The sequence below is a fragment of the Geotrypetes seraphini genome, chromosome 11 (genome assembly GCF_902459505.1).
Source record: "Geotrypetes seraphini chromosome 11, aGeoSer1.1, whole genome shotgun sequence".
Lineage (NCBI taxonomy): Eukaryota > Metazoa > Chordata > Amphibia > Gymnophiona > Dermophiidae > Geotrypetes > Geotrypetes seraphini.
Window position 1 is genome coordinate 3759980 of NC_047094.1, and position 26109 is coordinate 3786088.

General features: G+C 43.1%; 1 protein-coding gene across 1 annotated transcript in view; it reads left to right on the forward strand.

Moving 5' to 3' along the window:
- The window catches only part of CASKIN1 (CASK interacting protein 1), a 171373-nt gene that overhangs the window by 80794 nt on the left and 64470 nt on the right, over nucleotides 1-26109 (forward strand). Inside the window, exons 2-4 of the mRNA XM_033914977.1 lie at nucleotides 4618-4669; nucleotides 19746-19843; nucleotides 21348-21493. Coding sequence (XP_033770868.1) covers nucleotides 4618-4669; nucleotides 19746-19843; nucleotides 21348-21493 — 296 coding nt within the window. The remainder of the gene's footprint in view (nucleotides 1-4617; nucleotides 4670-19745; nucleotides 19844-21347; nucleotides 21494-26109) is intronic.

Here is a 26109-nt window from a genome sequence, read left to right on the forward strand (position 1 = left end):
TATGTATACTTTGGAGGAAAGTCAGGAGAGAGGAGATATGATAAAGATGTTTAAATACCTCTGTGGTATACATGCACAGGAGGTGAGTCAAAAATGACAAAGACTAGGGGACACTCGATGAAGGGAAATACTTTTAAAACCAATAGGAGGAAAAAAATTTCACTCAGAGAATAATTAAGCCCTGGAACACATTGCTAGAGGTTGTGGTAAGAGCGAATAGCGTAGCTGATTTTAAGAAAGGTTTGGACAATTTCCTGGAGAAAATGTCCATTATTGAGAAAGATGTGGGGGAAGCCACTGCTTGCCCTGGATCGGTAGCATGGAATGTTGCTACTCTGGGGATTCCTGAATCTTGCTACTCTTTAGGGATTCTGCATGGAATGTCGTTCCTATTTGGGGTTCCGGAATCTTGCTATCTTTGGAGATTCTGCATAGAATGTTGCTCCTATTTGGGGTTCCGGAGATTCTGGAATGTTGCTACTCCTTGGGTTTTGGCCAGGTACTAGGGACCTGGATTGGCCACCATGAAAACGGGCTACCGGGCTTGATGGATCTTTGGTCTGGCCCAGTAAAGCTATTCTTATGTTCTTATGAGTCTCTTAATTGAAGCTGTGGAAAGAGAGGGCTTAAAATGATATTAAATGGTTTTAGGCTCAAGAGTAATCTAAGAAAACACTTTTTTATACAGAAAAGGTGGCAGATACATTGAACAGCCTCTGGGTAGATGAGGTAGAGATGAAGATGTATCTGAATTCAAGAAAGTGTGGTACAAGCATACGGGATCTTTGAGGGTGAGAAATAAATAGATGGACAGACTGGATAGGCCATGTGGCCTTTAGCTGGCCCTCAGTTTCTCTCTTTAAATGGGAGAGAAGCCAGCCTAGGGCCTAGGAATGAGTCACAGACTCCACTTCTCTGGTCAGTTGGCGTGGGAGTGTTCATATCTCTACACAGAGGTTTGCTGCATTAATTTAGGAATAAGCAGAAGGAATGAGACGAGATGATTGATTGACCGTCCCTATTCTCTGCCACCTCATCACAGTAGAGGACAAGGAGGAGGCAGGTTGTCATTTCAGTTCATTGCATGTGGGAGTGTGGGTTTTACATGAAGACTTGTGTGTGCTCTTGTTTTGGATGTGAAAGCGAGTGTACACGTGGGCACAAAATATACTATGAACATATGCTGCCTTCATCCCCCATCTGTGAAAACTTATTTATATTGAAGATAATTAGGTATTAACAAGTCAAATTTCACTAACAATATTTCTTGGAGCTAATTTTAAGTTTTAAGACAGAAGGAAAAGGCATTTTAAGAAGATGGCTGTGTGGAGATTTGGGTTGTTCTATGCAAGACTGGGCATTTTGGGGGCAGTTCTCAAGAACCCATTCTTTGTGCCCATTTTTAATACTTAGCTTTCAAAGGGAATCAACTGCATGTGAGCCTGGCCTATGTTACATTACATTAGTGATTTCTATTCCGCCGTTACCTTGCGGTTCAAGGCAGATTACATAAGAATTGTTATGGTATTAAGAAGAACTTAAGGAATAGTCTGAACATTTTCTACTTTGCTAAGGAGTAGATAGTATTTCAGGTGAAGCTTGAGACAGATCTGGTTGTGTTATATTGGTTTTATATGTTTTTATATGAAGAGTAGGGTTTTTGTTTCTTTTTTGAAAGTTTTGTAGTCTGTGATCGAGATTTGTCTGTCTAGTTTCGCTGCTCTGGTGGCCAGAAGGTTGTCATACAGTTTTCTTCGTTTGACATTTTTGGTTGTCGAGTGTGTGAATGTTGTGTGGGTTCTCCAGTGGCTGGTTGAGGTGGATTGAGTTAGTCGATTGTTCCAGTAGGTTGGGCTGTCTCCGTTTATAGCTTTAAATAGTAGGCAGTGGAATTTGAAGTGTACTCTGGCTTGTATTGGGGGCCAGTGTGAGTCATGGTATGCCTCTGTGATATGGTCGTATTTTTTCAGTGAATAGATAAGTCTTTGAGCTACGTAAAAGTATCAAGTGCGCGGTGTGGGTGAGACCATCCAGCCTCCTGTCACTGCTCTTAAGTTTTCAGGATCCCATGTGATCTCTCAGTCTACCTCATTAATAATGATTAATGGAGCAGTCCAAACCTCTTTTTAAACACAGCTGTAGTGTGTGAACCTTGACCCTAACCCCAAATTCCATGGTTCAATTGACTATTGCCTGAAAAAAATACCGTCTGAAATGTGTTATACTTTAGTTCCACAGACTGCACCCTAGGTGGAATATTATTTGAAAGTGTAAATGCCCTACCAAGCTCACGATTTCTAAACTCATCTCTTTTTCAGGGTGACTTCGGCCCTTTTTCATTGACGAGACTATCCCATTTATGATTTTAGTCATCCTTGGTGGATATTTCCTGGCTCGGTTATATCTTTTGGGAGATGCAATCACCAGTATTGAAGGTGCAGTTGCATCATGGGCCATTATGTGTTCTTGATTATTTTTCTCCGTTCTTTCCTAACTACAGTATTCATGTCTTGTCCCCAGTGGAAGCCAATGCTTTTATGATCCACCCCCCCAAAAAAAAAAAAAAAAAATCAAGATTTCATGCTACCATCCTCTCAGATTTCCCACAATGGTTCTGGATTCATCCTCCAGCAATTTATCCAAACCCCAGCTACACTAATGAGTTTGGTCACATTCTCAGGCAGTGAGTTCCAGAGCGTAACGATATGTTGAGTAAAAAAATATATTTTCTCCTCTTTCTTTTACATGGTGCTATATAACTTCTAATCTTTGTACTTTTTGAAGGAGTAAAGCAGAGATCCACATTTACCTCTATCATATGCTCCTTAGAAACATAGAAAGATGATGGCAGAAAAGGGCTATAGCCCATCAAGTCTGCCCACTCTACTGACCCACCCCATTAAGTCTGAGTACTAATGACCTAGTTCCTTAACTCGACCCTCGTAGGGATCCCACGAGGACGTCCCATTTATTCTTAAAGTCAAGCATGCTGGTGGCCTTGATCACCTGCACTGGAAGCTTGTTCCAGTGATCTACAACCCTTTCTGTGAAGAAATACTTCCTTATGTCACCATCAAATTTCCCTCCTCTGAGTTTGAGCGGATGCCCCCTTGTGGCCGAGGGTCCTTTGAGAAAGAAGATGTCTTCTTCCACCTCGACACGTCCCTAATATGTTCTGGTCTTCTCTGTATCTTTTCCAATTCCACTTAATCTTTGAGGACAGAAATTCTCAGTTTGACCATTTTGTCCAGGTAAATGCCTCTAAAATGGCCTTCTTTGGGGAAGATATGCCTAGAACCAAATATTTCTCCTAGCCAGATTTTCATAATCCCCCCTATTCTATGAAACCGTGCTAGCGGTTTTTAGCGCAGAGAGAGCACAGAGAGCCACGCTGAACGGCCCGCGCTGCTCCTGACGCTCATTGAGTTCCTATGAGCGTCGGGAGCAGCGCGGGCCATTCAGCGTGGCTCCCCGCGCTAGAAACTGCTAGCGCGGTTTCGTAGAAGAAGGGGAATGTTTCCAGCGGCATAAAACTTACTGTAGTTCCAGGAAATAAATAATAACAGTTTGAGTTTCTGTCAGTGCCTGTCCTGGGTGAAAGTTTCGGTTTTGTACCAGTTGACCACCGAGTAATCTCAGCTAAGTCCTGGGCTCTCATTCTGTGCACTGGGCATATCATGCCAACTTAACTGTTTATTTTTAAAAGTGTATTCCGCGTAAGACCTAAATTATAAAACTTAAATTCGTATCCTCACAGGGGGAATGGAGCAGTGCAGACAGCCCCTGGATTCTTGGCATGTGGCCTTTTCCAGCACGCGGTGTATCAGGAGCCCTAGAAACATCTGCACAAAGTGGGAGGTGGCAGCTGTAGGGCTGAGAATCTTTGGGGATTCAGTGGGACCCTCCCTTGGCCAGATCCAGCCTCATTTGGCAGCTGAGTATCTGCAGCTTCACTTGATGCCTCTTGGAGGAGATGAAAACATTTGTGCTTTGGAGCGATAGCCAGAAAGCAACATCCCTTCTGAGGATAAGCACCTGCAGGAATGTACTGGAATTTTTTCTGCTTTAAAGGGTCCTGATGCCATCAGTCCTAACTCTGAACTAATCCTTTCCGTGTCTGTGCAAGTGTGTATTGCAGGAGGAATCTCTGTTCAATAAGACCCAGGCCTTGTTAGATGCAAAGACAAACATTTCTACTTCTAAATAAAATAAAAGTGATTAGGAAAATTTCAGTATGGAGAAGATAAAGAGTCCGGCATTGGCCAGTGTAAAAGATTTGAACCTATCATCAGTGTTGGGGCTAAGGATTTACCGTGCACTCTTAATTCTGGGCTGGTGGCCCTCCAGGGCTTTGCAACTTGGCTGGCTTCCCTAACTGTGTGCGCTGACAATTCTAATGGGGTTTTTGGTTGGGGGGTGGGATGTGGTGACAGAGAGAGAGAAAAGTTTCCCAGCCCTCCACTGACATGTGCAAAAGCTGGGAACTTTCAAAAATGCTTTTTCCCAAAGAGCTGTCAGTTCAGCGTCTTTCAGATAATCGTCCTGGCTTCAGCTATCGAAATTCAAAGTGTCTCTATCTGTTTGTCGTTCACACTGTCTTGGTTTTTTCTTTTACAGAGCTCCTCGGAACGGCAAAGAGAGTAAATGTGAATTTTCAAGACACCGACGGGTAAGTGATGAAAACACTGTTTCATTAATCGAGATGCAAGGGTTAATTTGGTAACTGGCTGCCCCAATGCCGCATGATGAGAACCTGTTGAATCCTGGCATCTGGGCGTAACCTGGCATCAGCGTGCCTTTTGTTTATGCGCTGCAGTTATGCCAGCCACAGAGTCTGTAAGTTACGTGTGCGAGTGGGAGACATGCCTATATGCTGCCCGTTCTACGGTCTGGTGTACCCTCTCCTTTCCATTTGCTATATACAATGTTCCCTGGTTATTCGCGGTTCACGTTCCCGGACATTCATGGTATTCTCCGACCGGGACTTCCTGTGCTAAAGTCGGGCTTCACCAATCAGGAGCTACATGTCAAAGCAGCTCCTGATTGGTGAAGCCTGACTTTAGAACAGGAAGAGGCAGTCGGAGCATGCCGCGAGTAATTTCCTTCACTCGCCGGCGCTCCAGCTGCCCTCTCCTGCCTCCCCAGGCAAAAAAACGTATTCACGGTTTTTCGATATGCGTGGAGGTTCCTGGAACGGAACCCCCGCGAATATCGGGGGAGTACTGTATACTTGGATATAAACCAATCAGTTGTAAGTACAACAATTGCTTTGGTACAAAAGATCATTACGCCTCTCTCTACCTCCAGTCTTGCATGTTTCAATGATCGAACCAGTGCAGACCATCCTTCACATCCATTCTCCTTCTTATCGTCTGAATGGATTGCAAAATCTCTCCAACTGATTGGCTGTACCAGAGCTTACAGGCACAGCCAATCAAGCCTTCCTTTTGGGGTCGTTAGCAGATGCCAGATGGTTCCCTCACATGCTACAAGGTATCTCTGAAGGTCGTTGCCAGTGACTAAAACAGGTCCTTCTCTCCCTCCTCTTTCCAAAGTCACTGAGCTCATTACCCTGTTCTTCTTTGCTCTTTGAAGGGACGATTTCTGTTTCCTTTGCAGATCTCTGATTACATCTATCTCTTCCAGTTCCCCTGACACTAGAAAGGAATTAGCTAGACTTTCAGAAACATCTTAAATCGATATATTTTTGCTTAAGCATTGACTTGTGATTGGGTGGGGGGGGGGTCCTATTTTATTGTAGTATTATGGATATTTTATGTGATGACATGGATGTTTTAGGTTATGACACCGATTTGCTGGAATAAGAACGTAAGAATTGCCGCTGCTGGGTCAGACCAGTGGTCCATCGTGTCCAGCAGTCCGCTCACGCGACGGCCCTTAGGTCTAAGACCAGTGCTCTAAATGAGTCCAGCCTCACCTGCGTATGTTCCAGTTGAGCAGGAACTTGTCCAACTTTGTCTTGAATCCCTGGAGGGTGTTTTCCCCTATGACAGACTCCGGAAGAGCACTAGGCTGACCAGAAAGCCTGTAGTAACATGGCTGTCATTTTTAGAGGGGGTGGATTGGAGTCTTTGCTGGACTGTGGGGACAGGAGATGAGTTACTTGGAGGAGGAGCCTAGGGCAGCGATTCCCAACCCTGTCCTGGAGGAACACCAGGCCAATCGGGTTTTCAGGCTAGCCCTAATGAATATGCATGAGAGAGATTTGCATAGGATGGAAGTGATAGGCATGCAAATTTGCTTCATGCATATTCATTAGGGCTAGCCTGAAAACCCAATTGGCCTGGTGTTCCTCCAGGACAGGGTTGGGAACCTCTGGTCTAGGGGTTAGAACAGCTGCCTCAGCACCATGAGGTTGTGAGTTCAACTCCCACTGCAGCTCCTTGGGACTCTGGCTAAGTCATTTAACACTTTGTTGCCCCAGGCACAAAATATGTACCTGTCTAAAAATTATGTAAATTTTTAGAGTGGAGCACCCTGAGGTTGCAGGTCAAAACCCAGCACCTCTCCTTCACTTAACACTCCATTACCCCAGGCAGCTTAGTCAGATTGTGAGCCCACCGGGACAGATAGGGAGAAATACTTGAGTACCTGAATGTAAACCACTTAGGCTATAAGTGTCATAAAAAAATTTTTTTTAAAACCCACTCTGATTGTAACCACACACAGTAAAAGCCTCCTCCCCTTCTCCCTTTGCTTGCGTGATGGTGTGAACCTTATTGATTGAACTGGCCCTCTATATAAGCAGTTTTAAATAAAGAGAAGAGTTGTATTTATCTACATTCATTTATGTTTTTCCACATCTATAACACAGGGATCACCATTCTTATGATTTTCTTTACCACAGTGTCTGGCTTTTTTACATCCAGCATTTTCCAGGCTCAGGAGTAATTTTTTACAGAAAGGGTGGTAGATGCGTGGAACAGTCTCCCGGAGGAAGTAGTGGAGACAGAGACTGTGTCTGAATTCAAGAAAACCTGGGATAGGCACATGGATCTCTTAGAGAAAGGAAGAGAGAATGGTTACTGCGGATGGGCAGACTGGATGGGCCATTTGGCCTTTATCTGCCATCATGTTTCTATGACCTCACAATGCAGATGCAAAGAGTCTTAGTCTATAGGAAGAGGAGATGCAAATGTTAAGAGCCTTAGCCAATAGGGAGAGGAGGAGAGAGTGGATGCTGCGGATGGGCCATTTGGCAGTCAATTTAGAGGACATTCTAAGAAGAGCATCAACTCATAGGACAAAGGATGCTAGTATGACGTTAGGTTGAAATTTCCCTTCCTAAACATTCATGTGTCAGGTCTTAATCTACTTGTTTCTGGATTGTTCTCTACATTTCTTTTTGTGCTTCAGTCAGTTAATTTTCCTTATTTGATGGTCTAATTATTTGAAGAGCTTTTTTTTCTGTTAACAAATTTTCTTGCATTTCCCCCCATTTTTCTGTTCATCACAGTTCATGTCGAAGTCGAAGGGTGGCGATAACTTACCGCCATTTGCATGGAGAGTTCAACGCTTTTTGAATATTCTTTAAGTTAAGATAAGAACATAAGAACTGCCGCTGCTGGGTCAGACCAGTGGTCCATCATGTCCAGCAGTCCGCTCACATGGCGGCCCTTAGGTCAAAGACCAGGGCCCTAACTGAGACTAGCCCTACCTGCGTTCGTTCCGGTTCAGCAGGAACCTGTCTAACTTTGTCTTGAATCCCTGGAAGGTGTTTTCCTCTATAACAGCATCCGGAAGAGCGTTCCAGTTTTCGACCACTCTCTGGGTGAAGAACTTCCTTACGTTTGTACGGAATCAATTCCCTTTTAACTTTAGAGAGTGCCCTCTCGTTCTCTCTACCTTGGAGAGGGTGAACAACCTGTCTCTATCTACTAAGTTTGTTTCCTTCAGTATCTTGAATGTTTCGATCATGTCCCCTCTCAGTCTCCTCTTTTCAAGGGAGAAGAGGCCCAGTTTCTCTAATCTCTCGCTGTACGGCAACTCCTCCAGCCCCTTAACCATTTAAAATAAAATGAAACTGCTTGATAGAAACTGCACTTCTGCTTTTATGCTAACAAAACTGACGAGCATGTGTGAACAAACCCCACAGACGTGGGCCATAGATAGGATGGAGTACTGTGTGTATCTAAAAGAGTTACAGGGGAAAACCTCGTGTGAACCATCTAAATGGGAAAAAAGATTAATAAAAATGAAAATGGTGTGTGGTGCAGTGGTTAAAGCTACCCTGAAGTTGTGGGTTCAAACCCACGCTGCTCCTTGTGACCCTGGGCAAGTCACTTAACCCCCCCACCATTGCCCCAGGTACATTAGATAGATTGTGAGCCTACCAGGACAGGGAAAAATGCTTGAGTACATGAATAAATTCATGTAAACTGTTCTGAGCTCCCCTGGAAGAACATAGGGTGATAGGTTTTAGCCTCTGATAACCAGAACTGGTATTGTGACATCATAAGGCCTCATTCCACCAATGCCTAAGAGTCAACCTCATCAGTGATGTCACAATATTTGGCTTCTGTGCTGATATTTTCTCTCACATTGTTGCAAGAATACTTTCCAAGGGAAAAAAAAATACAGAGAACCGCTTTTAAGAAGCGACCCCCCCCTCCTTTCCCCCTGTATTCTCCTCCCCCTCTTTCCTTCCTCTTATTTTTTAATGTAATTATAATCTCCCTTCCCTCCTTTGTCCTTGTGTTGGCTTCAACTTGCCTTATTTTATTTTTGATGTTTTTATTAATTTTTAATATTGTAAACCGGCCAAATACCTCTGATGGTCACTATAGAAAATTATGAATAAACTTGAAACTCAGCTTCTCAAGTTCTCTTTGGTGACAGAGAGCTTTGTTTTAGTTTTTCTTATTTTCCGTAATGTAAATTTGCCTTTGCAAATTTGTCCAGACCAGAAGTCAAGTCATCCTTAGAGCTGTTCCATGAAATGCTAATCACAGTAGCTATACAACGTCATAGTGTAAAGATGTAATAGAATCTGGGGGGTTTTGGTATCTCTGGGATTAACGTCAACTCATACTCTAATGACCTAATAAGGTTTCATAGTAGATTGAGTGCCAGCCAAGAGTGAAAAACAAGGATCCTTCCAAAATATTTCTCATGCTAAGAGTTTATGTGAACTTTTCACAGTGAACGCGATGTGCTTCTGAAATGCAAAATATTATTCAAAACTGTAAAATACTGTTAAATGCTTTCTTATTATACCTGTGCAAGCCTAAGGGAAGCCAGCTGTTCCCTGTTCCCAGCCACAGCCACTCCCAGATGTCGTCATCAGAGCTGGCCTTGTTGAAGATGGGAGGTCCCCTTCCCAAGGAGCTGCCCTAAGGGAATTTCTCTTTCTGAGGCCCCCTTGGAACCAGTTTAGGTCATTGCTTATTGGAGTATAACTAATCTGTTCCCAGATATTATTATAATGGGGTGAATAGATTTGGGGTTTATTTTGAAATGGGTAACAATGTATTTTTCTTTTTATGCAATTACATTGACACAATATAACAATTGCATTTTGTTACTTGGTGTAAATTGCTCTGGGTTTATACCAATCTAAAAACAGAATAATTACAGCACCTCAGGGTATCTCTGTTCTAGCCAACCGCAGGCACAATGAGATGAGGTACATGATTTCCTGCCACGGATTTAGCTGCTTTTAATTAAGGAATAGTCATGAATTAAAAAGCATATGTCAGCCATGCTGTTGCTAGGAGCTCTTTAATAAATGCAATGCAGCTGCTCAGGAGGGATTCCAGGGGCTACTTTCTTTAAGAACATACTGGCTCAGATCAATGGTCCATCTAGCAAATTATAGCAAATTTCAGGATGTCTGGAGGCCATTGATAGATTATTGCAAAGATTAAAGATAATATTCCCTGATTATAATATATGACATATGAGGGAAGGTGGGGGGAGGAAAATTTGATTATTATATATATAAAATGAGGGGGGGGGGTACAATATTTTAGGATGATACGATCAAATGTAAGAATTCAAGTGTTTTTAAATGTTCAATTGTTAAACATCATTTACTGTACTTGATTTTAAGATATGAAATGAATAAAGATTTAAAAAAAACCCACGACCATCCTAGTCGGGCTCCACAGCGCCTCATCCCTTCCTTGTTTATGCATTTGCCTATATATGACAATTATTTTATTATGCATACACTACACATTTGTTAATGATCTTGTTATTCTTTGTTCCTTGTTGGAACACCCATATTGTTGGTTTTGTATTCTATACCTATAAAACTCAATAAAACTTTTTGAACAAAAAAAACCCAAAACAAAACAACAAATAGTAGCAACATTCCAGAATCTCAAAGAATAAGCAAGATTCTGGAACCCTAAATAGTAGCAACGTTCCAGAATCTCAAAGAGTATGCAATATTCTGGAACCCTAAATAGTAGCAATGTTCCAGAATCTCAAAGAGTAAGCAAGATTCCGGAACCCTAAATAGTAGCAACATTCCAGAATCTCAAAGAATAAGCAAGATTCTGGAACCCCAAGTAGTAGCAACATTCCAGAATCTCAAAGAGTATGCAATATTCTGGAACCCTAAATAGTAGCAATGTTCCAGAATCTCAAAGAGTAAGCAAGATTCCGGAACCCTAAATAGTAGCAACATTCCAGAATCTCAAAGAGTAAGCAAGATTCCGGAACCCTAAATAGTAGCAACATTCCAGAATCTCAAAGAATAAGCAAGATTCTGGAACCCCAAGTAGTAGCAACATTCCAGAATCTCAAAGAGTATGCAATATTCTGGAACCCTAAATAGTAGCAATGTTCCAGAATCTCAAAGAGTAAGCAAGATTCCGGAACCCTAAATAGTAGCAACATTCCAGAATCTCAAAGAGTAAGCAAGATTCCGGAACCCTAAATAGTAGCAACATTCCAGAATCTCAAAGAGTAAGCAAGATTCCGGAACCCTAAATAGTAGCAACATTCCAGAATCTCAAAGAATAAGCAAGATTCTGGAACCCCAAGTAGTAGCAACATTCCAGAATCTCAAAGAGTATGCAATATTCTGGAACCCTAAATAGTAGCAATGTTCCAGAATCTGAAAGAGTAAGCAAGATTCCGGAACCCTAAATAGTAGCAACATTCCAGAATCTCAAAGAGTAAGCAAGATTCCGGAACCCTAAATAGTAGCAACATTCCAGAATCTCAAAGAGTAAGCAAGATTCCGGAACCCTAAATAGTAGCAACATTCCAGAATCTCAAAGAATAAGCAAGATTCTGGAACCCCAAGTAGTAGCAACATTCCAGAATCTCAAAGAGTATGCAATATTCTGGAACCCTAAATAGTAGCAATGTTCCAGAATCTCAAAGAGTAAGCAAGATTCCGGAACCCTAAATAGTAGCAACATTCCAGAATCTCAAAGAGTAAGCAAGATTCCGGAACCCTAAATAGTAGCAACATTCCAGAATCTCAAAGAGTAAGCAAGATTCCAGAACTCCAAATAATAGCAATGTTCCATTCTATATGTTTCTGTGCAGTTACATTAAATAAGAGATGGAATTTAAAAAAGAACCTCTTTCACACCTGAAGGCTGGGAAAGCACAGGTGAACTGCAACAGAACCTCCAGTGTGCAACTTCCTGTCTGTCATTCTGGTCTTCTGAGGAGGATGTTTGCAGCCTCTGGGGGGAGCAGAGGAAATCATTTCAAACCCCTCCCAGAAGGGAACCATAAAGATCTGTGAGTGAAAGCCCTGAAAAGGCTGCGGCTCTGTCTAATAAATCTGTTTTTGTAGAGGTCTAATTCCAACTGTTTACACATCCAGATTACAAACAGCACAGCTGTACCCTCAGTGTGCTGTGCTGAAGGAGGTTGTGGACATAGAAGGGAATTTCAGACATTTGAAACTGGAAATCAGAATGGAATGATGGTTCTCAAAGATGCCTTCAGAGTGTAAAGATAATATCTTTTTAAAGCATGTCTGGATCAGTATCATAAACTGGTTATTAAATGTGTCTTCATGTTTCTGATTTATTGGACTGCAGAAATGAATGAAGAAGGTGTGGTACTCCGTAAGTCCAGCAGCATCCTTTGGGTTTTGGCCAGGTACTAGTGACCTGGATTGACCAACTAAAGCACAGGGCAGGAAGAAGGGTCATAGGATGAATCTAGCAGTTCTATATTACTCCATGGTATGACCTCATCTGGAGTATTGCGTTCAATTCTGGTCTCCTTATCTCAAGAAATATATAGCAGAACTAGAAAAGGTTCAAAGAAGAGCGACCAAGATGGTAAAAGGGATGGAATTCCTCTTGTATGAGGAAAGACTAAAGAGGTTAGGGCTTTTCAGGCTGGAAAAGAGACGGCTGAGAGGAAAGATTGAAGTCTACAAAATCCTGAGTGGAGTAGAACGGGTACAAGTGGATCGATTTTTCACTCTGTCAAAAATGACAAAGACTAGGGGACACTCGATGAAGTTACAGGGAAATACTTTTAAAACCAATTGGAGGAAATTTTTTTTCACTTAACATAGAAACATAGAGTATGACGGCAGAAAAGGGCTGACGGCCCAACAAGTCTGCCCACTCAAGAACCCTCCCTCCCTCGAGAATCCATCTATTAAGCATTCCTCTTGAGTGACCCCACCTGCCTGTCCCATCGTCCCTTGAAGTTGAGCGTGTTACTGGCCTCGACTACCTGACGTGGAAGACCATTCTATCGATCAATTACCCTTTCGGTGAAGAAATATTTCCTGGTGTCCCCATGATACCTCCCCCCCCCCGAGTTTTAGCAGATGCCCTCTTGTCACCATGGGTCCCGTAGGAAAAAAGATTTCCTCCTCCACCTCAATGCGGCCCGTGATGTTTTTGAATGTTTCTATCATGTCCCTCCTTTCTCTGCGTTCTTCGAGAGAATATAAGCATAATCTGCTCAGATGTTCTTCATATAGGAGATCTTTAAGTCCTGAGACCATCCTAGTAGCCATTCACTGAATCGACTCTATCCTCTTCACATCCTTTATATAATGTGGCCTCCAAAACTGAACACAGTACTCCAGGTGAGGTATAATGGCAGTATAACTTCAGGTTTTCAGCTAATAAAACTCCTTCTGATGCAACCCAGCATTTGACTTGCCTTTGTTGAAGCTTTCTCCACCTGATTGGCAGCTTTCATATCTTCCCGGATGATTACTCCCAAGTCCTGTTCTGCTACAATTCTTGTTAGGTTTTCACCATTCAGGGTGTATGTTCTGCATGGATTTCCGCTACCAAGGTGCATCACCTTACATTTTTTGGCATTAAAATTCAGATGCCAAGTACTGGACCATTGTTCCAGTAAAAGCAGGTCCTGCTTCATAGTGTCGGGCATGGTTGTGCTACTTAGAGAATAGTTAAGCTCTGGAACGCATTACCAGAGGATGTGGTAAGAGCAGATAGCGTAGCTGGTTTTAAGAAAGGTTCGGATAAGTTCCTGGTGGAAAAGTCCATGGTCTGTTATTGAGAAAGGCATTGGGGAAGTCACTGCTTGCCCTGGATTGGTAGCAAGGAATGTTGCTACTCTGGGGATTCCGGAATCTTGATAATAATAATAATAATAATAACAGCTTATATACCGCAATACCGTGAAGTTCTATGCGGTTTACAAAAGATTAAGCAAAGGTACAAATTGACTGACTTCAAGAGGGGAAGAAGAAAGAGAAGTAATTAGACAGGAAATTCATTGTTGAGGAGAAAAGTGATCAAAAGGACAGTAGGTCGCTATTGAGAGGAAAGAGATAAGTGGATCAGTTGTCCAGATGTTTTAGGAACAGGTGTGTTTTTAGACGTTTCCTAAATACCTCATAAGTAGAGAGCGAAAGTAATTGTTCTGGGTCTTTACCCCATGATGCTGCTTGGTGTGAGAGAAGAAATTCATGGTGTTTTTTCAGTTTGCAACCTCTCACTGGGGGGGAAACGAAGATGGAATGTGAACTTCTCTTGTGTCTGTTGGTTGAGAAGGAGAAAAGGTCAGTAATGTATTTGGGGGCAAGTCTGTGTAATGCTTTAAAGCAGAAACAGGCAAATTTGAACTTTACGCGTGCCTTCATCGGCAGCCAATGTAGCTGCCAGTAGTAGGGTGTCAAGTGGTCAAATTTTTTTAGTCCAAAGATTAGTCTGACTGCCACATTCTGCAACAGTTGATACTCTTTGGGGATTCTGCATGGAATGTTGCTCCTATTTGGGGTTCTGGAACCTTGTTAATCTTTGAGATTCTGGAATGTTGCTACTCTTTGGGGATTCTGCATGGAATGTTGCTCCTATTTGGGATTCTGGAACCTTGTTAATCTTTGAGATTCTGGAATGTTGCTACTCTTTGGGCAGGTACTAGTGACCTGGATTGACCACTGTTGGAAATAGGATGCTGGGCTAGATGGACCATTGGTCTGCCCCAGTATGGCTATTCTTATCTAGGATGGGGGGTCAGATTTCAAATCTCTCTGTGACTTCTGCAGAGATTAAGATTCAATCCCACTGGGTTAGGGAAATCCCTATTCTGCTTGCTTATTACTCACCTTGGGTTTACATTTGGGAAGGTCCTTTTACCTACTATGACAGTTTTGACCAGGGGTGGCCAAAAGGTTGATTGCGATCGACCAGTAGATCTCAAAGGCAGGCTCCGTGATAGATTCACGTTGCCATTGTGTTCTGTTCTCCCTGCTTCCCTGACGCCAGGCGAGGCGTGTACAAGCGCTAGGCTCACAGTCTTACCCCCCCCCCCCACACCCTCAACGATTGTGTTACACTTTTGTTGAGTAATCTTCACTGGCTCCCAGTCTATTGGAGAATTCAGTTTAAATGCACTAGTGTGAAATTCAAAATTTTGTATGGGATCTTTTCCCCCTTGGTTTCTGTTTCTTTTCATTCTCGCAAAACATCTAATTTCAGGAACACACAGAAATATAAACTTGGTTTTCCCACTGTTAAGAGAATTAAAACTTTGGCCAATTTCTTTTAGTTTTTTATTTGCAAAAATTTGGAATGAGCTTCCTTCTGAAGTCAGATTTCTTTCTCAATTATCAACCTTTCGGAAAGTGCTGAAAAAACATATCTATTTCAGGAATTCCTGACAGATTCCTCTACTTTAAACTAATGATCCAAAAAACCGAGCTCTTGCCCAATTCACTATTGTATTGTGAATAATTGTTAATCGAGTCGAGCCCTATTGTAAGGATGAATCGGTATATACAGCCAAATTTGGATTGGATTGGAACTCTTTTAGACAATGTTGGCCTATTCATCATATCAAGTGATAAGATGCGGTTTCCGAGTCCAAATAAATAAATATCGGGAGTCCTCCATCCAGGCCTTCCCACACACACACAGCTCTGGGCCATTTTCAGGTGGTCGCTTCTGCTTTGAGGGAAATTGCGTCAAGGATGCCTGGTTAATTCTGAGATCCTCGTGCTCTGTCCTTTTCCTTAACTGTGCATTATCCAAGAAATACCCAGAGTTTGGCCAGGGAATTAGGGACATTAGAACACATTTCACCACTCCTGTCTTAATTTTCTGTCATCCTCTTGAGGAAATAGTTTCTAGGGAAGGGGCTGAAAGGGGGGGATTGTGCTTCCCTTCCATAGATGAGCAAGGAGGGTGGGAGGAAGTGCAGCTCAGGAAAACAAATGAAGAACAAGTGGATGCTAATTTAATCGTAGCAGAAGGCTGAGCCAGACTAAGGCACTGCTTTGTGGACTTGGCAGTGGCTGAAGCTAAGAGTGCACCCTGTGTGAACTCCCTCTTTTGGAAGGATCTGATGTAGCTGAGTGACAATTGTCAATCCAACTCTCTTGTAAACCGCGTAGATCCGAAAGGCTTTTATGTTATGTTACGTATATTTGCAGGACAGGCTGACCCCTGAGAGCAGAGCTGCTTTTCTTGGGAATATCAGATCTACGAGTGAATGATCAAACGGGTCTGAAAATGTGGGGCCAGTTGGCAGATGTCAGGCAGCAAGTTCAGAGCATGCAAGGGGCAGGGAGGTCGTTAAACTAAACTAAACCTTAAGTTTATATACCGCATCATCTCCACGGATGTGGAGCTCGGCACGGTTTACAAGAACTTAAAATATAGGAAGAGAAGGAAAAAAAAAGGTTTACATGAACTTATATATAGAAGAGAAGAGTAAGGGGGGATAGAATTACATTTATAAATCTCCCAGAAGCCCCCCTACTAAAATGAAGAGGTAAGTTCGGGGGAGGCAGGCCGGATGGGCCACACTGGTCTATGTGTCATCAAAACCTAGAGAGATTTCAAAATTATTTTCTTTTATCTAGCGTCAAGCATTGCATTGTTCATTATAGTCCATCTAACCCTACAGTTCTATGCGGTTTACAGCTAGAAGAAGCTGAGACAATCTTTGGAAATACAGATTAACAAATGATCCAGTTCTAATTTTGTAAAAATTTATCAAATAGATGTGTTTTCTGAAGTTTTCCAAAATGTATGGAAGACATAGCATTGACTAATAGCTGGCTAAATTCTTTGTCTCCAATTGCTACCTGAAAAGAGAGTAACCTGTCAAAGTATCTTTTATATCGACAGTCTCCCAGATGCCAAAAATCTTTAAAGACAACAAACTGGTGCCTCGCTCACTCAACTTCTCATGAATTATAATAATTCCCTTAACCTGACCTCTAACAAAGCCAAAACCGTTCCTTAACCCGACTCTGAACAAACCTGAGTCCTGTCCTTAACCAGAGCTACGGTTACCAGATTTTCCTTCGGGAAAATCTGGCCCCCCCCATGGCCACGCCCCCAGGACCTCTGTCACGCCCTGTTCTGCCCCCAGCCCTGCCCCCAGACGGCATCCACGCATGCTCGGATGCCCCTTCCCAACACGATTTTGTCGGGAAACTTTTCAAAACCCAGACAAAGTGTCGGGTTGTAAAAATCTGTCCAGGGAAATGTGGACGTCTGCTAACCCTAACCAGAGCATCCAGGAGCTCTGCCTTTCGTTCATCAACTTCTGCTTACCAATTTTTCTTTTAACATCGTTGCCACTGGATAATGTTTCCCTCCGCACATCAGTCCTACTTAGTCTCTGTCTTGATCATATGTTCCAGCTCCCTCCTCTAATCTCTTGAATATTCCCCCTCCTTTACAAAGCCGCGTTAACGTTTTTAGTGCCGGCCGGGGCGGGAACAGCTCAGACGCTTCTAGGAATCCTGTGAGCATCAGAGCTGTTACCGCAGTGGCTTTGTAAAGGAGGATTTTCCTCTCTGTTTCCCACAGGTTTTGCCTCGTCCTCTGCATTTCTCTGGCAGGTGTCATCATTTTGTTCCACAGTTTTCCATTCTGCAGGTCATTAGGCTTGATTTGATTTAATTTAATTCTATTGCACATTTATAGCCTACTTAACCAAACATATTGGCTGAAGGTTGATTACATTCAATTGATTCCTAGAACATTCAAAATCCATATACACTATATCTATCTATCTACCTACGCAAAAATCATAAGGCAAGGCATTCACTTTATGTTATAATACTCCCTAAAAAGCAAACCAGTCAATATTCAGCATGAGAGGTGACTGCTGCAGGCAGAATTAGCCCAGGCCAGGCATTCGATATCTGTAGGGATGGAGATCTGATAAGTTCTGATTCAGGGCATCAGAACACTGGCGGGGTCCGCACACAGGCGATTCTGAATGCAGGCCAGGTCGGCACACCGACCTAAGCCCTGTGTGCGGATCCAGGCCTGGGTTTGGTTCTGAGGTCCTGTTTCTCATTTCCTCTTCCTCTCCCTCTCCCTCCTGCCACGTATACATTCTAAGCAAGGACAAGGGTTGCACCTTGAGCAGAAGGCTGAGGCATTCCCCCCTCCCTGACTCTTGCCACATATTAACCTGACATACATTTACCCTTTTTCTCTTATCTTGTTTAAGCATCCCTTATATGGGCAACAATCAGACTTTGCCTGAGCAAGGCTAATCAAGAGAGCTTAAGAAGCATGCATTATAACTTTTGGACTGTCACATGCCATAGTAAGATTTGAGACATATCAGAAATGTACACATTGGGAATCATTTTATTGTAACTGTTATTATGTATTCATATGTCACGTGAGATAGTAGCTTTGATATAGATAAACAATATATTGCCTTGGTTTAATCCTCACTGTAAATGCATTATGAAATTATAACCTTGTAGAGCATTAACTAAGTAATTAATGGAGATATGATTCTCAATAAAAAGAGGGAGAGACCATTCATTTGGAGCGCCTCCTCTCGACTCTAAGCCTGAGTGTTTGTGTTTCCTTTATGGGGCATTCCTACAGATATCCAAGGCCAATTCAGCATGTGCCAGTCACTTGGCCAATAAATCGGCCAGGATTTGCTTAAGACACGTATATGGATCCCAATTGAATATTGGCTGGGACCCGTATAAAGGTATCTGGCCAGATTCTGATTCCCACCCCATACAATTCTGACTTCATGCCCCCCCCCACCCCTCCCCCACAAACATCAAGAATCCATTCCCCTCCCAGGATCCTCTGGGGGTCTACCGGCAGTCTAGCAGAGAACAGGGGAACAGGCAGGAGTGATGTCTAGTTGTTCCTGCCCGTTGCAAATGCCCGTTCAAAATGGTTTCTGGGACCTCTAGGGCTCAGGGAAGGCGCATCCAGTTTAGCCAATGCTTGATTGACTAGGAATTTGTATATTTCGCATGTGTGAGTGCGAATGCCAGTGTCTGTGATGCACTGTTGAGGAAAAAGCTACATGAGCTTAAGGGACACCAAGCTCTGCTGACACCCTAATAACTTTGCAGCAAGACTCCCTAACTTCATCCTAAACAAAGCATGACAAGTCTGCCTCCCTCACCCCTTTACTGTGCCACTGGTGGCAAGACCCAGACAACTGCAACAATTGAAATGCACATAATACTCAAATTTAGTATTCTATAAGTTACGTACGTATGTGTGAGTCCCACCTATGCGCTGCCCAGACTCCGGCCATATGTACACCTATCTGTAAAATATGTATTATGTAAGCTAACGTGTGTGTGCGTGTAAAGACTAGCGCCTAGGTGGAATTTTGATATGCATACACGTGTGGACGTGTGCGTGGACGCCATTGTCCTAATGATCAGCGTACTTTAGAGAGTGGATCCGCATGAATCACAGGCTTTACAGAAATCTAAGCACATCCCATTTCCACCCAGCCCTGAGTTAATTCCAGGGCAAGGAAACAACTTAGAACTTGATTTTCCTCTTGTGAAATCAGTAGAAAAATTCAAACTTGCTTTTATCAAATATTATCTACGTTATAGATGAAATAAATGATTAACTCTTTGAGGTAATGATACAAGTAATGTTCCATTTATTCAAATTAGTTACTGACGTTTATCCCGTGGGGGTCAGTGATTTTGAAGCTGCTCACGACCGAGGGTGGAATTAAGCCTGGTTATTCAGTGTCAGGCCATGTGCATATGGTCACCTGGAAGTTACTCAGACTGGGGCTTGGTTATCTCTTTGCTGTTACCTCACATCCTGTGGCCTGAACCTTGTCTGTGACATGAATCCCATTTTAGCCAACACCTATCAACGCACCTTTCGACATGAGCCTGTGAACCCTTTCTATTACCCCAGACAGTCCTGAGTGAGTCTTGGCAAAGTAATTAGGAGGTTGGGTAAATATTGGTCCTTGGCCTTGGAACTGATCAGAACACAAAGCCGTTTGGGCCCGGTTTCCTCATGACTTCGTCTCTGTTCTCCTCTTTGCAGGTTTTCTGCCCTGCATCATGCGTCATTAAACGGGAACACCGAACTCATCTCTCTCCTCTTAGATGCTCAGGCTGCGGTTGACATTAAAGATAATAAAGGCAAGTGGTGTGACTGCCGTGCATGTGACTGTCTCAGGAGTGACTGCCCTGCATGCATCTATTCTCGCCCTGTCTGTGACTGCCTCAGGTGTGACTATCCCACATGCAACGGTGACTGCCTTGCATGTGACTGTCTCAGGAGTGACTGCCCTGCATGCATCTATTCTCGCCCTGTCTGTGACTGCCTCAGGTGTGACTATCCCACATGCAACGGTGACTGCCTTGCATGTGACTGTCTCAGGAGTGACTGCCCTGCATGCATCTATTCTCGCCCTGTCTGTGACTGCCTCAGGTGTGACTATCCCACATGCAACGGTGACTGCCTTGCATGTGACTGCCCTGCATGCATCTATTCTCGCCCTGTCTGTGACTGCCTCAGGTGTGACTATCCCACATGCAACGGTGACTGCCTTGCATGTGACTGTCTCAGGAGTGACTGCCCTTCATGCATCTATTCTTGCCCTGTCTGTGACTGCCTCAGGTGTGACTATCCTACATGCGACGGTGACTGCCTTGCATGTGACTGTCTTAGGAGTGACTGCCCCTGCACCTGACTGCCCCTGCATTTGATTATCTGTCTGGGGTGCGACCAGCCCTGCATGTGACTGTCTCAAGCGTGTCTGTTGTCTCAGACATGTTTATCTCAGCCCTTGACTCAGTGACTTCCGGCTATCATTCCTCTGCAGTTTGACTGTCTTTCATGCGTCTCTCTGTGGTGTTTGACTGCTTCTCATTTTGTAGGAGATCATCCTTCACACTAGGACAGGCTCTCATTGTATGTGGCAGTTTCTTTCTTTGGCCAGATACTGCCTGCCTGAGTGTTTGGACTTTGACGCTCGCACTGTGACTGTTCTGTGGAGTCACTTTCCATCTTATGACTGAAAAGAATTACTTTCTGCATCTCTGAATTATCACTAACTACAAGACTGTCTCGCTGCCACCATTGGCGGGAATGTATGCTTTGCTCCATGAATATCTCATGACGTGACTGTTTCTTTGTTAGTGCACACTCTTTGCACTCTAAGACTGAGTTACGATGTCACTATCTCTTTGTTGTCACTGGAAGGAATGTCTCATGGTGTGACAGTTTCTCTGTTGACGCTGACAGGAATGTAGATTTTACACCATGATTGTCTCAACATCATTTATTGTATTTATTTCTGTATTTCTGACATGAATGCTTCTTTTATACTTTGACAGTCTCTTAAAATGGTAGTTTCTCTTTTGGGTTACAGGAATGCATTGTTTGCACTTTCACAGGCTCCTCTGTATTCCTGATCGGAATGTTCCTTTGCACTATGATTGTATCGTGATTTGACAGCCTCTCTGTATTTCTGACAAAGATGCATCCTGTGCACAATGGCTGTGTTTTGACATAACAGAAACTCTCTATTCCTTTGACCTATGGCTGTTTTGTGATGTGACAGTCTCTCTCCGTATGACTGGTAATCCCTTTGCACTATGGTTGTTTTGTGAGGTGACGGTCTTTCTGTATTCTTGACAGGAATGCGTCCTTTGCACTATGCAGCCTGGCAAGGAAAGAAGGAACCAATGAAAATGCTGCTGAAGTCTGGGTCAGCTGTGAATATCCAATCCGAAGAGGGGCAGATCCCACTGCATCTGGCAGCGCAACACGGACACTTTGATGTGGTGAGAGATATCTTTGTGTCCTGACTATGTGACAGGCAAGGCTTTGTGTCAGCCAGGAGTGGGGCATCTTTTTCCTGCCTTCCCAAACTGTCCTACCCACCCCATTCGCACATTTCTAGTTGTTTTTTTAATTTCTTTATTTATAACATTTTTCTTATTACATTCAAGTATAAGAACATGAGAACATACGAATTGCCGCTGCTGGGTCAGACCAGTGGTCCATCACGCCCAGCAGTCCGCTCACGCGGTGGCCCTCTGGTCTAAGACCAGCGCCCTAACCGAGACTAGCCCTATCAGCGTATGTCCTTGTTCAGCAGGATCTTGTCTAACTTTGACTTGAATCTCTGGATGGTGTTTCCCCTATGACAGATTCCAGAAGAGCGTTCCAGTTTTCTACCACTCTCTGGGTCTTATGTTCGTATGGAATCTTTCCCCTTTCAACTTTAGGGAGTGCCCTCTCGTTCTCTCTACCTTGGAGAGGGTGAACAACCTGTCTTTTATCTACTTTGACTTGAATCCCTGGATGGTGTTTCCCCTATGACAGATTCCAGAAGAGCGTTCCAGTTTTCCACCACTCTCTGGGTCTTATGTTCGTATGGAATCTTTCCCCTTTCAACTTTAGGGAGTGCCCTCTCGTTCTCTCTATCTTGGAGAGGGTGAACAACCTGTCTTTTATCTACTTTGACTTGAATCCCTGGATGGTGTTTCCCCTATGACAGATTCCGGAAGAGCGTTCCAGTTTTCCACCACTCTCTGGGTGAAGAAGAACTTCCTTACATTCGTACAGAATCTATCCCCTTTCAACTTTAGAGAGTGTCCTCTCGTTCTCCCTACAGATCCATAGTTCCAAAAAAAGGAAAAAGATAAGTAATTACACCATTATTTATTCCACCATATTTGACGAAATCAGTGGAAATCCATAAGTTAAACTGAAGAACAGCCGGTCTAGGGCAGATTAGCCATCACAAGCTACGAATACAATTTGCTCTTTTGATTCTATGAATTCTAACAGTTGCTCAGATTCAAAAAACAGATAATTCTTCTGGCAAGTAATAAAACGTTTTACAGGAAACTTTAATAAAAAGGTGAAGATTCTTGGCCTTAATGCCAAGAATTCCTTACTCCGCCTTTGGGACTTCTGAGACATATCAGGAAATATACGAACATTAGAACCCAAGAACTGATCATTTATATGATGAAAATACATGCATAGTACATATTGCCTATCACTTTCCAAAGAAAGTGTTATCAAGAAGGTTTTCCTCTCTAAGTTGAAATCGAGCCCATTTTCTCCTTGATTCCCATTCGGAGTAGACATCTCCACAGATTTCTTTCTTTGGAAATAGTTAGCTCTTACAATAGGGGCAGATTTTCTGGGGGAATAACCAAATTTCCTTGCCATCTTCACAGGTGAAATCAAGGGCCACTTAGGGAAATTCAGGAGTCTCAAATTATTTTTCCTTAATTGATTCTCAAAGCTTTCCATTCTTCTTGCTATTAAAGTTCTTTCTTTAATCAACATGATCGAGACGTTCAAATATCTCACGGGACGTATCGAGGTGGAAGAGGATATCTTCTTTTCAAAGGTCCCACGGCAACAAGAGGGCATCCGTGGAAAATCAGGGGCGGGAAATTCCATGGTGACATCAGGAAATACTTCTTCACCGAAAGGGTGATTGATCGCTGGAATAGTCTTTCACTACAGGTAATTGAGGCCAGCAGCATGCCTGATTTTAAGACAAAATAGGATCGTCACGTGGGATCTCTTCACAGAGAAAGGTAGGGGAGGGTCATCGGCGTGGGCAGACTGGATGGGCCGTAGTAGCCCTTATCTACCATCAGTTTCTGTGTTTCTAATTTCTAAAGCTTTCATGTCAGTCAGTTTTTCTTCCTGTTTTTTCCAATTTCTCATTCACTTTTTTTTAGCGCCAAACCCTGTTGCTCTATTTTGGAATAGATAGTCCCATAGTCCATACTTAAAGTAGAAAAAGAAAGTTTGAGATTTGCCATAAGGCTTCCATGTCTATCTTTTCAGGTCGCTCCAATACCCCAAATTTGATGTTAGACCCACCAGAAGAACCTCTCACCTCTGTCTTGGTGTGGGGTAATTGATGTATTTCTTCAGCCGCTCCGTCCCCTAACGAGGCTAATGCAGCTGGTCCTCCATCGCTGAGTTCCAAAAACCCTTCTCTGAGCTTCGGTTCCTCAGACGCTCCCTCCACCAGCTTACTTCCGGGTTGGGGTGGGGCTGACCTCTGTTCTGGACTCAACACTGCCCATTCGTGAAAGCCGAGTTTGCCCGAAGAACTCTCCCCCAAAGTAGGTACAGCAGGTTTGCCTGATCGCACAAAGGCTCCCGCTATGGTCGTCTGCACCAGCCGCTGCGGGGCCGCCACCGTCACTGGAGGATTGACACGAGGGGCTCCCTTCCTCTTCCCCATAGCCAGGTATACGGAGTACTGTTAGGCAATGTTGGCAGAGTCAAATTCGCAGAGCTTCCTTCTCAGGCATCTGTTCCCGTCGCCATCTTGATTTCGTCCATTTCTTACTGAGAATTTTCTTAATCTGATGCACCAACCTGTGACCCTCAGATTCAGAGGCAGCCACTTTCCAGGTGACTCTGTACGAGTACCCATACCATATTTTCTAAGAAAAAAGCCCTGATGACGGGGTACACACAGCGCATATGATCAGAACATGAGAATAGCCAAACCGAGTCACGCCAAAGGTTTATCTAGCCCAGCATCCGGCTTCCAACAGTGGCCAGTTCAGATGACAAGAACAGTCCCTGGCAGAATCCCAAAAACAACAGGAGTCCATGCTAGCAATGCTTGGGATAACCAGTGGCTTTCCCCATATCTGTCATGGGCTTTCTCGTCAGGAATTTGTTCAAACTGCTTTTAAATGCACCTCTGTTAACTTCGGTTACCACATTCTCCAGAGCTTAACTACACACTCACGTGAAAATATAGTAGATTCAGCCAAGGGAAATCTTGCCTCACCAACTTGCTTCATTTCTTTGAAGGGATGAATAACTCAATTTCTCCGTTCCATCCCTGCGAGTCTTGTCGTTGTCCCTACTCCTGTCCCATTCCTCTAAGCTCTGCCTTAAATGCACAAGCCTCGAACGCTTATGATTTTAAAGGGTTTGAGCCTTGTGCAGATGAGGATGGAGCTTGCAGGAATAGGGCGGGGACAGGAAAAGGAGTTCCTGCAGGACGTGGAAAAATATGTCCCTCTGTCATTCTCTACATATATATCATAAAGATTTGAAACGTCTGCAGTTAATTCAAAATACGGCCATCAAGATAATTTCCAGAGCAACAAAGTATGACCATGTTACCCCTCTGCTAAAAGACGCCCACTGGTTACCAATCTCACATAGGATAACTTATAAAATAGCCCTTTTGACATTCAAAACTATGCAGACTAATTCCCCAGCTTTCATAGATAGAGTATTGATTCCCTACGACCCACCGAGATCTTTAAGATCCATAACCCAATCTAATCTAATTATCCCTTCCTTAAAAATAATTGGCACACGTCGAACCTCCATTTTCTCTGTAACAGCTCCTACGATTTGGAACGCTCTTCCGCTCTATTTAAAAACGGAAAATACTTTAAAAACGTTCAAAAGCAACTTAAAATGTTTCCTTTTTAAAGATGCTTTTAACTAAAGTTATTTTAGTCTTCTTTTTTTTTTCCTATTAATTCCTGCCCTTTTGTACTTACCCTTAATGTTTCTCTCATTTACTATAGCTATTGTATTTCTTCCCTTTTTCCTTCGTGTGTCTTCTGTTCGTTCGTCCTTAATTAACCTAGTATGTGTTGTAGTTTGTCTTACAGTTCTTTTTTGAAAGTATGTTTTAATTGTAATTTTGTTGGTTGAAATGTTATTTTATTTAATACTTTGTACAACGCTTTGCAGAATCGATAAAGCGTTTAATCAAAAAACTAATTAAACAATAAACAATACTTGGGAGACAGTATAGAAAATTGACTAAATAAATTGTGGTGAAGAGTTTCAGCCTCTGATAACCAGAGCCGATACTGTGATGTCATAATGCCTCATTCCGCCAATACGAGCTGACCTCATCGGTGATGTCACAGTGGCTTCATTGGCTCACTTTGATGACATTTTGATTTCTAGAGTGGTGCAGTTTAGAGAATGACACAGGGACAAATTTGTCCCCATCCCATCCCCATGAGTTTTGTCCCTGCCCCATTCCTGTAAGCTCCGCCTTAATCGCACAAGCCTTGAACGCTTATGATTTTAAAGGGTTTGAGGCTTGTGCAGATGAAGATGGAGCTTTCAGGAATGGAGCAGGGACAGGAAAAGAACTCGCGGGGATGGGACGGGAAAAAATTTGTCCCCGTGTCATTCTCTACTTGTGGAAGTCAGTTGATGTGGAGGGCATTTTCGATGGGACATTTAAGTCCAACTTTGGATGTTTTGAGAAAAACATCCCAAAACTGGGTGGTGAAAATGCCTATTTATGAGCTTGTCAGACATCTGTCTTTTTTTGTTGTTGTTGTTGTTGTTGTTCGAAAATGGCCCAGCAAGATTTCTAAATTTTTTGCAATTATTGAAAAAAATGTCTAAACTAAAAACGTCC